The 15,468-nt window shown below is 33.7% G+C and overlaps 1 protein-coding gene across 1 annotated transcript; it reads right to left on the bottom strand.

Annotated features, from left to right (window-relative positions):
* Positions 1 to 235: 235 nt before the first annotated feature.
* On the bottom strand, positions 236 to 2,637 carry LOC143062595 (uncharacterized). Its single transcript, XM_076234259.1, has 3 exons — positions 2,526 to 2,637; positions 951 to 1,115; positions 236 to 765 (listed from the first exon to the last, which is right to left on the bottom strand). Exons 1-3 carry the CDS (start codon positions 2,635 to 2,637, stop codon positions 236 to 238), a joined length of 807 nt encoding a protein of 268 aa, XP_076090374.1.
* Between the last annotated feature and the right edge of the window lie 12,831 nt (positions 2,638 to 15,468).

Raw genomic sequence — 15,468 nt, 5'->3', positions numbered from 1 at the left:
AGAGAAATGGGAAATAATCTATTTTTAGTAACAGGGTAAATTCCGGAATTTGCCAACACTTTCTTGAACATAAATATACACGAGTACTTTCACTATCCATCTAGAATATTCTAGTATGATTCATTTACTATAATTAAAATAACAATGTAATTTTATATACACAATGTCAAAATAAAAGTCCAATGTCTTTATAATTGCGTACTTTCGCAACACTCCAGAGGCCAAAGAAAGTCTATCATGATTCCAACTGTTTTTGTATCTTCTTCATTGCTGTTCGGGCTGCTTGTCTTTGTGTTCCCTCTCGTGTAGTACTAGTATTGTCATTTATCAACTCAGTATCCATTTCCGTATCTGAGTTTTTTAAGCCCTCATCTAACTCTTCACATTCTATAGGATAAAGCATATTCAGAGCTCTGTTTAATGTCTTTTTATTAGGTAGCATAACTTTTCCAGATCTTATTTGACCATCTCGACTGACTACTAATTGACATATACGGCCAATTTTCCAACTTCCTCGTGGAAGGTTTTCCTTAATTAACACCATGTCACCAACCTTAGCTGGAGTTTTGCTCTGAATTCTTCCACTCCTTAGTTTGTTGGCAGTTCTTTCACGTAGACTAAGGAGATACTCATCTCTCCATGTTTTCCAAAACATATTTAGATGTTTCTGTCCTTTCTTCCATGTCAATAGCAATTTTTTAGCACTACTGATTTGCGGTAAATATTCTGGATCTGTAGAATTTTCTTCGTTATGATCTGGAGATCCTGTTTTAGCGTTCAGAGTTAGAAAGTGTGCTGGTGTAAGAATAATATTGGAATTTATGTCATCTCCAATATAAACAAGTGGTCTAGAATTCACCACTGCTTCAGATTCAGCTAAGAGAGTTCTAAATTGTTCATTTCTTAGACATAACTTTCCAATTGTTTTCGTAAACATCGTTTCACAATACCAATTAATCTTTCATAAAATCCACCCATCCAAGGTGCTAACTCAACAATGAATTGCCACTGAATTCCTTCATTTGCCATGTATGTTTGCACATCTGAATCGACTGTTACACCATTCCATGCTTCTTCTAAGGTTTTGCTAGCTAACTTGAACTGGGATCCATTATCTGAAATTATTTGTTTTGGGTTACCCCAGCGAGCAATGAACCTTCGAAAGCCTAGTAAGAATTCCTCTGCTGACATGTCTTGCATTAATTCCATATGTATGGCTCGAACCACTAGATATGTATATAAGCAAACCCATACTTTTTTGCTTCCAGTGTCTGATTTCACAAAAATTGGTCCAAAATAGTCTACTCCTGTATATGTAAATGGGGCTGACTCGTTTACTCGTTTCTTTGGTAGTGGAGGCATTAATGGCATTTTATATGGTCCGCCTTCACACGGTTTGCAGATTGTACATTTTCTCAAAACTCTTTTTACTTCTGAACGTCCTTGTGGAATCCAGTACGTTTGACGCATCGCTGATAAAGTTTGTGAGACACCAACATGAAAGTTTTTTCTGTGCATGCTTTCAATTAACAGTTCAGTAACTTTGTTTTTCTTTGGAAGTAATATTGGTGTTTTTGCCCCTTCTAACAGTTGAGCAGCTCCTAATCTACCAACACACCTGATCACATTTTCCTGGTCTAAAATGAGCCCTAACTGACTTACTAAGTTGTGTCTTTTATTTTCTTTAATTGCTATCATCACTTCACCAAAACATTGTTTTTGAACAGATTTTATCCACAATAACTTTGCGTGTTCTAGCTCTGCAGCTGTTAGAGGACCAGATATCGTCTCTTTATTTAACCGTTTAACAAATCTCAATACCCAAGCTGATACTCTGATCAAGCGGATAAATGAGGAAAATCTGCTACAATCAATGTCTAACAGATACCCAACACTAGATTTCGAATTTCCAACACTGTTTGTTTCTCCGTCAGGACTCTCTCCAGCAAGCAATTTTGCTTCATGTAATACTTTAGATACCTTGTATTCTGATTCAATCGAATTTTGATTGTCAACACTTATATTGTGAGGATCCCATCTAGGCCACTCAGTTCTGTGTTTTGTTAACAAAGAGGGACCATACCACCATTGGCTGTTTTCTTTTAACAGTGATACTGTTGTGCCTCTGCTTGCAATATCAGCTGGATTTTCCTTCGTATAGACGTACTGAAATTGAATGTCTTGTTGCTGCCTAATCACCTTTATTCTATTATCAACAAATGTTGCTAGAGGTTTTTTCGATCCTATCCAGTGTAAAACACATTGAGAATCTGTCCACAAAATCGTCTCACAGATAGGAAGTTTTAATTGCTTCTTAACAAAGTCAATGCAACGGACACCAATGACAACTGCTAATAACTCAAGTCGTGGTAAAGTTATTTTCTTATTTGGTACCAAGCGTGTCTTGGAAAACAGTAAATCAATTTTACATAAGTTGTCTTCCCTGAGTTGATGTAGATAAACAGCAGAAGCATAGGCTTTGGTTGAAGCATCGCAAAAGCATAGTAATCTGAACGTAACTGTACCTGGTAGCCCAATAGCTCTAGGAATATGATATTCCTGAATTTCATCTAAATCAAAAGAGATTTCTTTCCATTGCTGAATATCTTCCTCTGTCAGTTGTTCATCCCATTCCATTTTCTTGTTCCACAACATTTGGAGGAAAAGCTTGGTTCTTAAAGTCACAGGTGTAAAAAATCCAAGTGGATCAAACACAGAAGCACTCTCTGTAATACTTCTCGTTTGGTGACTGGAAACATGTTATCATTTCTTGCACTGTTCACCGTTAATGTATCATCTTTTATAGTCCAAGTTAATCCAAGAACCTTTAATTTTTCTCTATTTGCCTGATCTTCCTTGGGAATGCATTCTAAAAATTTCTGTGAATTTGATGCCCATTCTCTTAAGTTCATTGATGCATCACTGAATATTTGTTTTGCCTCTTTATATAATGTAACTGCATTCTCTGTCGAATCTACTCCAGTGATTACATTATCCACATAAATGTTTTCTCTAATATTTGCTGCTGTTGCATTTTTGTATGTGTCAAGATGATATTCCAAAGTAGGAAAGGACTTGATATAACTCCAAATGGCACTCTGCAAAATCTGTAAACTTGTACAGTTGGATGATTAATGTTTCATAGCCAAAAAAATCTAGTTGCATCTCTGTCATTTGTTTGTAGTTCAATTTGGAGAAATGCCTTTTCAATATCAGCAACTACTGCAATTTTGTTCATTCGAAAACGCAACAAGAGTCCACATAAATCTTGTAACATTACAGGTCCTCTGTGCAGGCAATCATTCAAACTTTTATTCTCTTGTTTTGATTTGGCAGACGCATCATAAACTATCCTTACTTTAGTTGTAGGTTTGGTTGGGTCAACTACTGCATGATGTGGTATGTAATGCTTGATTCCGGTATCCTTACTACATTGGTTTGACACCTTTTCTATGATGCCCTTTTTGCACTGGTCTAGAATAATCTCATCATACTTGTTTAATAGGTCAGGATTGTTCTTCATTTTCTGAAAAAGTGACTTTAGTCTTCCGTATGCAAATTCCCTATTTTCAGGAAGTTCCGGTAATTTTTCTTTCCATGGCCAGGCTACTTGATATCTTCCATTTTCCATTTTGAGTGAGGTGACAAAGTTACTCAAAGTATTTTCGTCGTCTGATGTATATGGACAATCTTGTATTCCAATAGTTTCCAATTTCCAGAAATCTTCAATGGAAGGCTTGATGTGTAGACATGTGTCAATTGTAGAGTGAAGACAGCATTCTGTTATAGATAATAAGCCATTTACTGTCATGGTCATTTTGTTCTCTCTTTCTTCATCACTTAATTGTGACCTTCCTGTAAGGATCCATCCTAGCTTAGAGCCAAGTAGATAAAGCCCTTGTTGAATTTCTATTTTCTGTGGCAATATGATATCCAAATAATAATCATTTCCGATAAGAATCTCTATTGTTGAACTTTCTAAACAACTGGGCAGTGTGTCAGCAAGTTGCAGATTGTTACATAAGTATTTCACATTTTCACATACATCCATTTGTAAAGGTCTTCTTAGTATTGATCCTGTTATCTTAGAAACAACATTAGCATCAATAAGCATACAAACTCCATCTTTTAGTCTGATCTTTAATGACACCTTTTGCGTTCTTAATGTTTTTGGCTTATCTGCACCAAATGTTACAAGAGTTATCTCCTCCGTAGCTTTCTTCTTCAAGTTTAACCTCTTAGCCAAATTTTCTGTTATATATGTTCGCTGAGATCCGGAGTCCATTAATAGTCTTACTACTTCTGTTTCATTAACTTCTGTATTTGACACAGTTGTTTGAGCTGTCTGCATCAAAACTATATCTCCGGAGGACTACAAGCTATTCTCTGGTACGTTCTCTTCACTTGAAGCTATTTCACACATTTCATCAGCTAGATGTGAAACTGCTTTCTATTGAGAGGGAATTTTCTTTGGGCATAGACTTCTATGGTGACCCTTTTTCTGCTTCCTGTCTTCAATTGTACTGAACTTTCTGCACTCATCACTCCAATGGTGTCCGTCACAATATCGGCAAACCATTGAATTTCCACTGCCTGAGTTTTTTCCAAATGGCTTTATTGTCATCAGAGCTTCTGCAGATAAGTGTTTTCTTGGTTGAAAATTACTGTTGTTCGACTGGATTTTAGACTGCTGTTTTTCTTCAGAACTGGGACCAGTATGTGTTTCCTTAGACTGACTTTCTGCAGCTTCCCTAGCAGTTATGTAAGTATTGAAAAACTGTCTTAACTTCCCTACTGTCTATCTTTCATTGTTACCTTTCTGTATTTCAAGTTGAATAAGGACTTCCTTTGGTAGCTTAGATGTTATCATCGAGATGAATACATCTTGGGTTACATCTTGATGCATTGCGTCCAAACTACGTAAGTGTCGTTCCAAGTCATCATAAAGTCTACGTAAATGTGTAGTTTGATTTGAAGCTGACTGAAGGTTTATTAAATCTGAATAGTGCTTGTTGACAACAGATTGAACATTTCCAAATCTTTCCTTTAGTATTGAAATTGCTACATCGTAATTTTCATGGGAGAGCGTTAAGCCAGATATAGCAGAATTAGCTGTTCCAAAAAGTTTGCTTTTCAAGTAATTTAATTTCTCTATTTTTGTCAAGCTTTGATTTGTGTGCACTGCTGCTTCAAATGAATCCCAAAATTCTGTCCATTTTAACTTATCTCCATTGTACGAAACTATGTCTAATTTAGGAAGTTTAACTGCACTTACTGTTGAAGGTTGACTTTTCCTCTGTAATTCTTGGAGTTGTAACTGTTGAAACTGTAATATCTGTTCTTGCATTTGTGTCTGTAATTGTAATAAATGCTCCACCTTGTGGTCCGTGGACGATTCTGTTTTCTTAGTATCTGTAATTTTATCCTGAATTTCTTCCTCGAATATTTTTAATTCGTCTAAGCGCTGTGTTACACCGTCAAGCAATTTAAAATATATTTCACTTGCCTTTGTAAATTTTACAATTTCACCTTCTTTATCTTCTTTTTCCTCTAATATAAGTGAAATTTCTTTCATACTATCTTCAAGTTTTGCTGCAAAATCCTTTAATCGTCTCTCTGCTGATAAAACTTGCCTCAATTGTGTTGTCACACTTTCATCTTGAATCCCTTGTGCTATTGTATCTCCACTTTTATCTAATTCTTTAGCTAACAAATTATTGTACCTTGTACAGTGTCCTTTCAAATATGAGACTGCCATCTTTTCTGTGGTTGAATTAACTTCTTTTCCGCGTTCTTTATAAATTTCTTTTTCTGTAACTCCCGGGTTCCGGCACCATACAATGTGGCGAAATCAGTCTAACACGGAATCCTTTTATATCTTTAATCCAATAACTAACAGTTATTTACAGTATATACAGTTTATAAATACCACATTTGAATAACCCGTCTTTTTCTTTCTAATTCAACTGATAATACTTCTATACTTCTGTTACTACTATTTTTACAATGATAATTATCCATAAAAACCCTTAACTTATATACTAAAATCATAAGAACATTCTAAATCAGAACAAACTATAATTAACTAGAGAAATGGGAAATAATCTATTTTTAGTAACAGGGTAAATTCCGGAATTTGCCAACACTTTCTTGAACATAAATATACACAAGTACTTTCACTATCCATCTAGAATATTCTAGTATGATTCATTTACTATAATTAAAATAACAATGTAATTTTATATACACAATGTCAAAATAAAAGTCCAATGTCTTTATAATTGCGTACTTTCGCAACAATAAGAATAATATAGCCCCAATATGTTCATTGTGTAGTACAGAAAATGAAGACCTAGAACACTTCATACTCTCATGCAATAGTCACGCGCAAACGCGTGAAAGTCACCTCCAGAAAATAAAATTATACCTGGACAACTTGAAGGGTGGTCTCTATCAGAACTTAATTAACTGTAACATGCTTGAACAAATTCTGATGGACTGTACTCACAAAAGCATTAACTATGGACTCCATATGAAACATCAACAATACATAGAGCTAGAAAACCTCACACGACTGTTCTGCTACGACATGCATATCAGTAGAACGAGGCAGATAGCAGGGTAAGGGCGATCGGGGTGTAGTGACAGTTTATGTAGAAGTATATTATCTACTCAAAAGTAACGACAATCCGCTTGGCTATTTATCTACATGTATTGTTAATTTGGGCATTTTACAACATAGTGCTTTAACATTCTAGTCTTCTATATACTTACTTATAGTGCTTTGGTGTACCTAAATTTTAACTTATACATGTATTTACATATTCTGCAGATAAACGCATATATCAAATATTAACAGTATGTTAAAAATATAAGGGGCAGTAACCTTTTTATGCTTACTCATAGACTGCTATAAAGCTAATGTATATATTCGCACACCTAGCATAAATTAGCAACTAGTATTTTAGGCATGGAGCAGTGAAGATGATCACATCCGTCTTAATCGTAACTTCACTGTAATGTACGATGTATATAATATGTAAATAACAATACAGGTGTCATACCACCAATTAAAAGTCCCTATCTGTTCAACCAAATTTTACAATTTTCACAGCTTTCTAAATATTTTACCTTAAGTTTAACTTCATATATAGAAACCAGGTATATCCTGAATCGTACATGTATCAGCTTTCATGCCAATTTTCAACAGATGTTTAAAATCATATAAAAAGGAAAAGGTCTTCCGAATAGAGGTACCACTAAAAATAACCCCTGGTTTTCTGGAAATCTTAAATAAGTATACTATGGAGTACATTAATCTTCAATTTTGAATGCAAACTCATAAACAAGTAAATTTTAGCTCAAAATGGTCTTAATATATTTCTCTTTCACCAAAACTTTCATTTCTGCCAATTTGTTGGTTAGTTTAAGTAAACAATGACATCAAATGCACTATTTTTTGTCCGAGTAGGCCTACTTTGAGGGAGTAATTGGTGGTATGGCACCTACAGTATTTGTACAGCACGCTTTTACCGTTACCGTTACCGTTATATATATATATATATATATATAAAACGGTAACGGTAACGGTATGCATGAATTGGTGGATTAGTGGCACGCTCCTTTGTGTGTTAATATGAGTTTTTAGTTGGTGTGGGTGTATATCTGTATATAGCACATTAGCCAACCTACTATATATGTAGCAATGCGCCGATCTAGAACGGCGATTCATACCTGTAGAAAAAAAAAGAGAGAAAGTAGACTGTGTTAGGTACCACCTTAAAACTGTGACAACTTATTGTTTAATCAATAACATAATTATACGTCACAGATGATGAGATGCTTTAACATACACTGAAACTTATTTTCTGTAATACAAAACGAAAAAAGAGCGCTTTCTCAAGAAAACAAATATTTCAGAAAGCATTATATATATAGAGACATAAGATAACCAAACATACCCTCTTTTCTAGTGACAGTTTAAATTCTACAAAAATACATGTTTGTCTAGAATATGCGGGAATATTTACCACTGGACGTTTAGCACACACACACACAAAAAAAATCATTCAATGACAATTCAAAATTTATCTCGTATAAGAATATAATTCATTGAAACTGCTCGCCTTAAAACATTAAATATATTTTTTTTTCTTTTTATCATATGATATTCAAAAATAATTAAACTAGAACAGAAATTGTAACTATAGCAAGTTAGACCGCAACAAACGCCAGTAGATAGTCGACGATGTACACACATAAACAATGTTCAGTGCTTCCGTCAGCCCAAATAGATAGGCGACCCGCACTAAGCCAGTATCCTTACCGTAGCCCTTCGTCCAATCAACGCAACAAATTCTACCTTCCTGACTTTTCAACAACAAACTTAATCAAATTAAATGTATATCATGATGTCCAGTAAAGTTGTTATATATGTTGATTACCTTTATTTGTTAATTTCATTCATAACTACAGGTGCCCTCGACTCAAATCTTAATTGATTAGGATTGTCAGTTTTCCTACCGAAAGTCGGTGAATATCTCCGGGGACTTGTCTCCGACTTCCTCTACCAATACGAGATGACCGCCACGAAATAGCTTATTAGTGCTGAAAGTGTCATTAAATACTAATCATTCTATCAATCAATCAATTATTCATTAGTACAAGATAATGAACGAATAAACTATGTGGTGGGATAATAGATGTCAATGAGACAGCCATCCAACATCACAGATAACCAATAGACGCTAAATTAGCAGCATACAGTCTCAAGCATTGACCCTGTTCGACATAAGAATGACATTAACCGTAATAAGTCATCGTTCTTTATATTTATATGTGTTGACGGCCGTACCTTGACCTATAATGGTTTACTTTTATAAATTGTTATTTGGATGTAGAGATGTCTCATTGGCACTCATACCACATCTTTCTATATCTATGAAATGTTTGCCACAGAACGTTAAGATAATCAAGATATTTAAAAAAAAAAAAACAGTTTTCTTTACAATATTTCAATTTGAATTATCGTTCTTTGTATAGGTTTTCATTTATTGACATTGTATATTGCCTACTTACATGAAACGATCTACCGGTGCTTGCGTTTCACAACATTATTTCCTTAAAAGAGTCTTTCTGATTACATGGAAGCACTTGATGATCTAAGAGTTTGAAGTGGTATAGTTGATGTCATCCCTTCGAAAGTTTTACGGATGATATCACGAGTTGATTGACCTTAATGGAAAATCTGTCAAAGATGACCACGGATATATTCTAATAAACGTAACCACACTCCCGTCTTCTATTCATCGATTGTAACTTCACCAAATGAGACTGATGTCCGGGTAACATAACGGGTTCCACAAGTGGAGCAGGAACTGCTTAACCTTTTGGAGCACCAGGATTCATCCCGGGTTTTTTTTGTGGGGTTCGTGTTGTTCACTCCTTAGTTTTCTAACAGTCCTTTATCCTAGTTTTAAATCAGTTTCTGAGTAGTATTTTCCAGAGCCTTCAACTAGTTTTAAGGGGGCTCGCGGGTCTAAATCAAATTTTTTATTCAATATAAGAATTCGCTATATTTTTCTATAAATGAACTTTATCTTATACTTAATAGAAAAATGAAATAAAAAAATGGGGTCACCGTTCATTTACGCTCACAATCTACCTTCGAAAGAAACATACATTTTTGTTAATGTCCTTTTTTTCTGTTGAACTAATGGGAGAAATAGCGGTAATATCGAAATAAAAAAAGAACTAAATTACAGAAATCGCTTAAATTTTACAATTATTTAGTTTATGTACAGCTTATTCGAAAACAGCAATAAAAAATATAGGTCACCGAAGAGTTAAAAAAAGATATTTCAATTTCAATGCCAAAAAATTGGATTTTTGCATCAAAGGGAGATAATTTGGAGCTTTTTCAATGATATCTACATTTTAAAAGTCACCTGGGGCCAACACCAATTGATTTTTTTGGAATGATTTTTGTACCATATGGTAAAGTAACAACTACTAAAGGTAATTTAAATAAAATTGTAATGAAAAATAAATGTTTATTTTTTTTTTTAAATCTTATACCCGCGAGCCTCCTTAAGTAGTAACTGTTGTTTTTCAAATCTTGATTTAGTGGTAATTTCACACAATATTATGTTATGACTAGTTCTCGCGGTGTTTGACAAAAAAAAATTGTATCCATTCAGATTTTGCTAGATGAAATAATTAGAGATCATTTAAGAAATATTGACTTATAGGGGGAGGGTTGAGATCTCATGAACATGTTTAACTCCGCCGCATTTTTGCGCCTGTCCCAAGCCAGGAGCCTCTGGCCTATGTTAGTCTTGTGTTAATTTTAATTTTAGTTTCTTGTGTACAATTTGGAGTTTAGTACATGCGTTTATTATCACTGAACTAGTATATATATTTGTTTAGGGGCCAGCTGAAGGACGCCTCCGGGTGCGGGAATTTCTCGCTGCATCGAAGACCTGTTGGTGACCTTCTGTTGTTTTTTTTTTTCTATGGTCGGGTTGTTGTCTCTTTGACACATTCCCCATTTCCATTCTTAATTTTAAGTCTTTAAGTCTTTAAATGATTCAGTATACATATGCATGTAGTTGTTTGTTTCTGTACTTCTGTTGTAATTGTAAATATCCCTCTTTAAGCAGATATTTTAATTCTGTTTCCACCCACTGAGTTTTATATTTATATACACGTGTTGAAGGCGGTACCTTGACTTATAATGCTTTACTTTAAAAAATTGTTATTTGGATAGAGAGTTGTCTCATTGGCACTCATACCACATCTTCCTATATCTATGAAATGTTTGCCACAGAACGTTAAGATAGAAACGATGAAATAATCAAGATATTTAAAAAAAAAGTTTTCTTTACAACATTTCAATTTGAATTATCGTTCTTTGTATAGGTTTTCATTTATTGACATTGTATATTGCCTACTTACATGAAACGATCTACCGGTGCTTGCGTTTCACAACATTATTTCCTCAAAAGAGTCTTTCTGATTACATGGAAGCACTTGATCTAAGAGTTTGAAGTGGTATAGTTGATGTCATCCCTTCGAAAGTTGTGCTGCAATAAACGTTCTATTGACATACTCGTGTTAATTAACATCAAAAGAATATCGGACTACTGACACAAAGGTTCCTGGTTCGATTCCCGTTTGAGATGAAAATTTCAGGAACTCAACTTTCGGCTCTCCCTTGACACCATCTGCGAGTATGGTCTTGAGGAAACGATGATAGTACGTCGGAAGGGGACGATAAATGGCTGACCCGTGTTAAGATAGAGCCATATCTCTTGCACGTTAAAGACACCCTTGTAGATTTCGAAAAAGAGTAGGCTAATGCCGCTACAAGGCAGCACTCGCACCCGCAAAGTGGAAAGGGATTAATATAAGTTGCAAAACATGTTTCCCAATCCACAATAAATAAATATGTTTAAACTAAAAGAATATTAAAGACAACCTACACTTATATTTTAGCAGTTCTGTTGGGAAGCCTTTCTCCCAATAAACAATTTGGATTGTCGTTCTTTGTATATATTTGTTAACTTTAAAAAACGAAAGATTTTTTTTTTATTACTTTGACTTGACTGTTAGTGTTGCTCTCCATCTATTGCAACTTATTCAAAATTCTGACCAAATTGCGATTTGTTTTATAAAACCAAACTGTTCAACTGGTCAGAAATTTGAATAAACTGCTGTAGAGAACCAGTCAAGTCGTGAAAGTGCAAGGTGATAAAATAAAGCATACTTACAATCCCATAAGATTTAGTTCCACTTTAATGTTGTTGTGAAAAATCAGTCTAACAGTTTGTATAGAAATTTTATTGTAATTGTCATGCTAAAGGTGATAGGTAGTAATTTTGAATTGCTGTAAAATGTCAAAACTAAGCTTTCATGCAATTTTTATTAAAAAAATTACGACCTTTTACGATAAGAATGACAATAACAAAAAAAAATATATACAAACTGTTAGACTGATTTTTCAATAAATTAACAATCCAATTTGAAAACAAAAGTTTTCAAATATCAAAACATATCATAACTTTCTATATATATTTTTATACTTTAGAACATGTGTATATACCTTTAACGTATAACAGGCATTTCTCTAGTTTCAGTAAAAAAAATCAATAAATCCTTCTTCATTTATATTGATGGTTAAAAGTATACTGAGTTGTTAAAGATAAAAGAAAAAATGATACTGAGTTTTAAAAACTCTTGTTAATGTAGCACTGGAGTAGCCATTACAACATGTGTTTGAGTCTTAACCAGAAAATACATACTGAACTCAAAGAAGAGGTACTAGAAGCACATAATCAAATCATTTATCATAGACTTTGTCGGTTGTAAAATGACTCTCTGGGGCACGTGTTATTGTTGACATCTTTTTCCTTTGATTCTATGGACAGTATTTTCATTTACAATCGTACCACATCTGCTTATTTTTATATAGGGGCCTGTTGCAAGGCAAATTTCCTAATAGATATAGGAAGATGTGGCGTGAGTGCCAATGAGACAACTCTCCATCCAAATAACAATTTATAAAAGTAAACCATTATAGGTCATAGGTACATTGACCTATAATGGTTTACTTTTACAAATTGTGAATTAGATGGAGAGTTGTCTCATTCGCACTCATACCACATTTTTCTTATATCTACTAACAATTGGATTTATTGTTAATTTGTTCACGTGCATAAGACTGTTGTTTCTTATTTGTGTTTGTAACTTTGTATACTGTATTGTTTATTATATTTGTAAAATAATAATATTATAATGATATTATATTATGCTCCTTGTGAGCCTATTTTATGGAAATAAAGCATCTTCTTCTTCTTCTTCTTCTTCTTCTTCTTCTTCTTCTTCTTCTTCTTCTTCTTCTTCTTCTTCTATACTTGAAAATTTAGCTCTGGACACTTTGAAAACAATGACTTCAATACATTATAAAAAGCTTGGATTTTCGTCTGGCTAAAAAGTGGTCTTTTAGAATTATACAAGATCGTCATTCATCTATTTTACTAGCTTGCATATAATCCCTGGATTTAAGCAGTAGTAATTAGTGATCTTCTCAATATCTAGAAGTAAATTGTCCATATATCTATCTTTTTATACAGTTTTACAATTTTCAGTATTACCATATTTAATGTAAAGTAAGCATTGTCTAGTTTACCCTGCTAGCCAGAAGACTATGATACCATCGTAAAAATCTCTTATGTTGAAACACATAACCCAACAAGCTGGCATTGTTATAAGTAGAAGTGTGGCATATAAATCTACTTATCTCTTAAAGGCGAAATGTCACATTACCAGGTCCCATTATTTTAACTCCGACCAGTGTTTGGTTTCTGAAGGTATAGTACCAAAAAATCATAGGTTGCATACGAAAAAGGGTCAAACAAATAATCCCTTGAATGTGACAGTTGCAGGAAATTGATACTACATTTCATCGCAGTAAATTATTTCTCATGGAGACATAAAAACATATTTCTTGTGAGTTTCAAAGCACCATTTTTGTTTGGGTGTTTCTATGAAATATCTTGGAAACTTGAGATTACATGGTTATTAAAGTTTGTACATAGGACAAACAGCGGTGATAATTTGATTGGTTAACTTTATAATTGCAGTGATGGTCATTATCTTACATGCAATGAAGTGTTGTGTGAAATTTTGTCTTTAGTACTGGACAGGACAAAACTTTACTTCTGTCAAGTATTTCTTTATTTGAATCAAAGATGAATTCTGCACATTTTTTTAAAAAGTGTAAATTCAACAAAGACTAATTTGGTGGTGGTGGTGGTGGGGCAATGATAACGATGTTATTACACCTATATACACTGATGCACTGATAATCATTTAACATGCACTATGTGTATTCTTCAGAAATAATCTTCATTATTTCATCTGTGTCTGTAAAAATAACATAATATTTAAAAAAAAAAAACTATTTTTCCAAACGGACAGCCGAAAAATATGCATTTTTTTTCTATTTTTCGGTTGTAGTGAAGAATAGCCCCTGCCTTTAAATTTCATGTACATGTAGTATAGTAATATCCAATATTAAAAGTCCGGCTATAAAACCTTTTGCTTTTGGATCCTTTAAAAAAAGTACTTATGATGTAAGATCCTTGAAAGTCGCAATTAAAATCATTCATAACTCCGATGCTATTAGACTGATGGAACGAACGTACGTTCCTATCATCTCAAAATTGAAGACACCAAATACAACAGGAATATTTTTCTTAAAAAATTTCGTATTTAAAGTTCTCAGTCAAAATCTAAGCAGACTATTTAACATATGCTGTGTCATAATACCAACCATCCTAAATTTAGATCTACGATTTTTCTTTTATAATTGCAACCGGAGTAGTTGATGAGATAGTGAAAAGTAAAACCACAGAAATACTGAACTCTGAGGAAAATTCAAAACGGAAAGTCCCTAATCAAATATCAAACTTTGATATGAGATAATAGAGCTAAACAATTGCTCTGAGAGATATAGCAACACAAACACTGTCAATACGTACTTACAAAGTAAAATTGATACAAGCTATCAATTTATAAATTATACGTAATTATCATCCCTGGTTTCAGTCAATAACGATTTGGTTTTTGTCTGGATGCAGTTACTTTCATCGACTTCCCAAAATAATGCTTATACACTTAACAGAAAAATAGCAAAAATACCGAGCTTCAACGAAAATTCAACATGGAAATTCCTTTATCAAATGGCAAAATTGAAAGGTTAAACACACCACAGGAAGGGAAACAACTGTCATATTCCTGACTTGGTAAAAGCATTTCCTTAGGTAAAAACGGTGCATGGATTAAACCTTGGTTTATAGCTTATGAAACCTCTTACTTATATGCCAGTCGCATAAAATTCCATTATATTGAAAACGATGTGCGAGTAAAAAACAATAAAACGTATTTTGGTTTTCAACTGTTTGATGTTTTAGTCTTAGATACATGATTTTTTATTGGTTGTTATTAGCTTTGATCAAGCTTTCAGTAACTGAGAGTACTCTTATATCTGTGTTTTGTGTCTATTATACTCTTATTAGTTTTATATGTGTGTGTGTGTTTTTTTGTTCCTTGTATTGATTGTCAATGATCTGATGAGCCCTTTTTCAACTGATTTTCATAGTTTGTTCTTATGGTATATTGTGACAATACTGTCCCAGGTTAGGGTAAGAGTTAGGCGCCAGCAAAATCTTAAACCACATTAATTTCTGAATGTGCCATTCCCAAGTCAGTTTGTAGCTGTTTGGTTTTTGTTTATTATTTATTTTACATACATCAGACTGTTAGTTTGCTATTTTTAATGGTTTTGTATTTGTCATTTCGGAGCCTTTTTATATGTGAGGTTTGGTTTCGGTCATTGTTGTCAGAGTTGCCTATAGTTGCGAACTTTCTACGTTATTTTGTCTCTAGCGCAAAGTAGTCTCATTG

The sequence above is a fragment of the Mytilus galloprovincialis genome, chromosome 2 (assembly GCF_965363235.1).
Source record: "Mytilus galloprovincialis chromosome 2, xbMytGall1.hap1.1, whole genome shotgun sequence".
In the NCBI taxonomy this organism is placed as follows: Eukaryota; Metazoa; Mollusca; class Bivalvia; order Mytilida; family Mytilidae; genus Mytilus; species Mytilus galloprovincialis.
The sequence above is the reverse complement of the archived record's forward strand: the minus strand, read 5'-3'. Positions and strand labels throughout refer to the sequence as shown.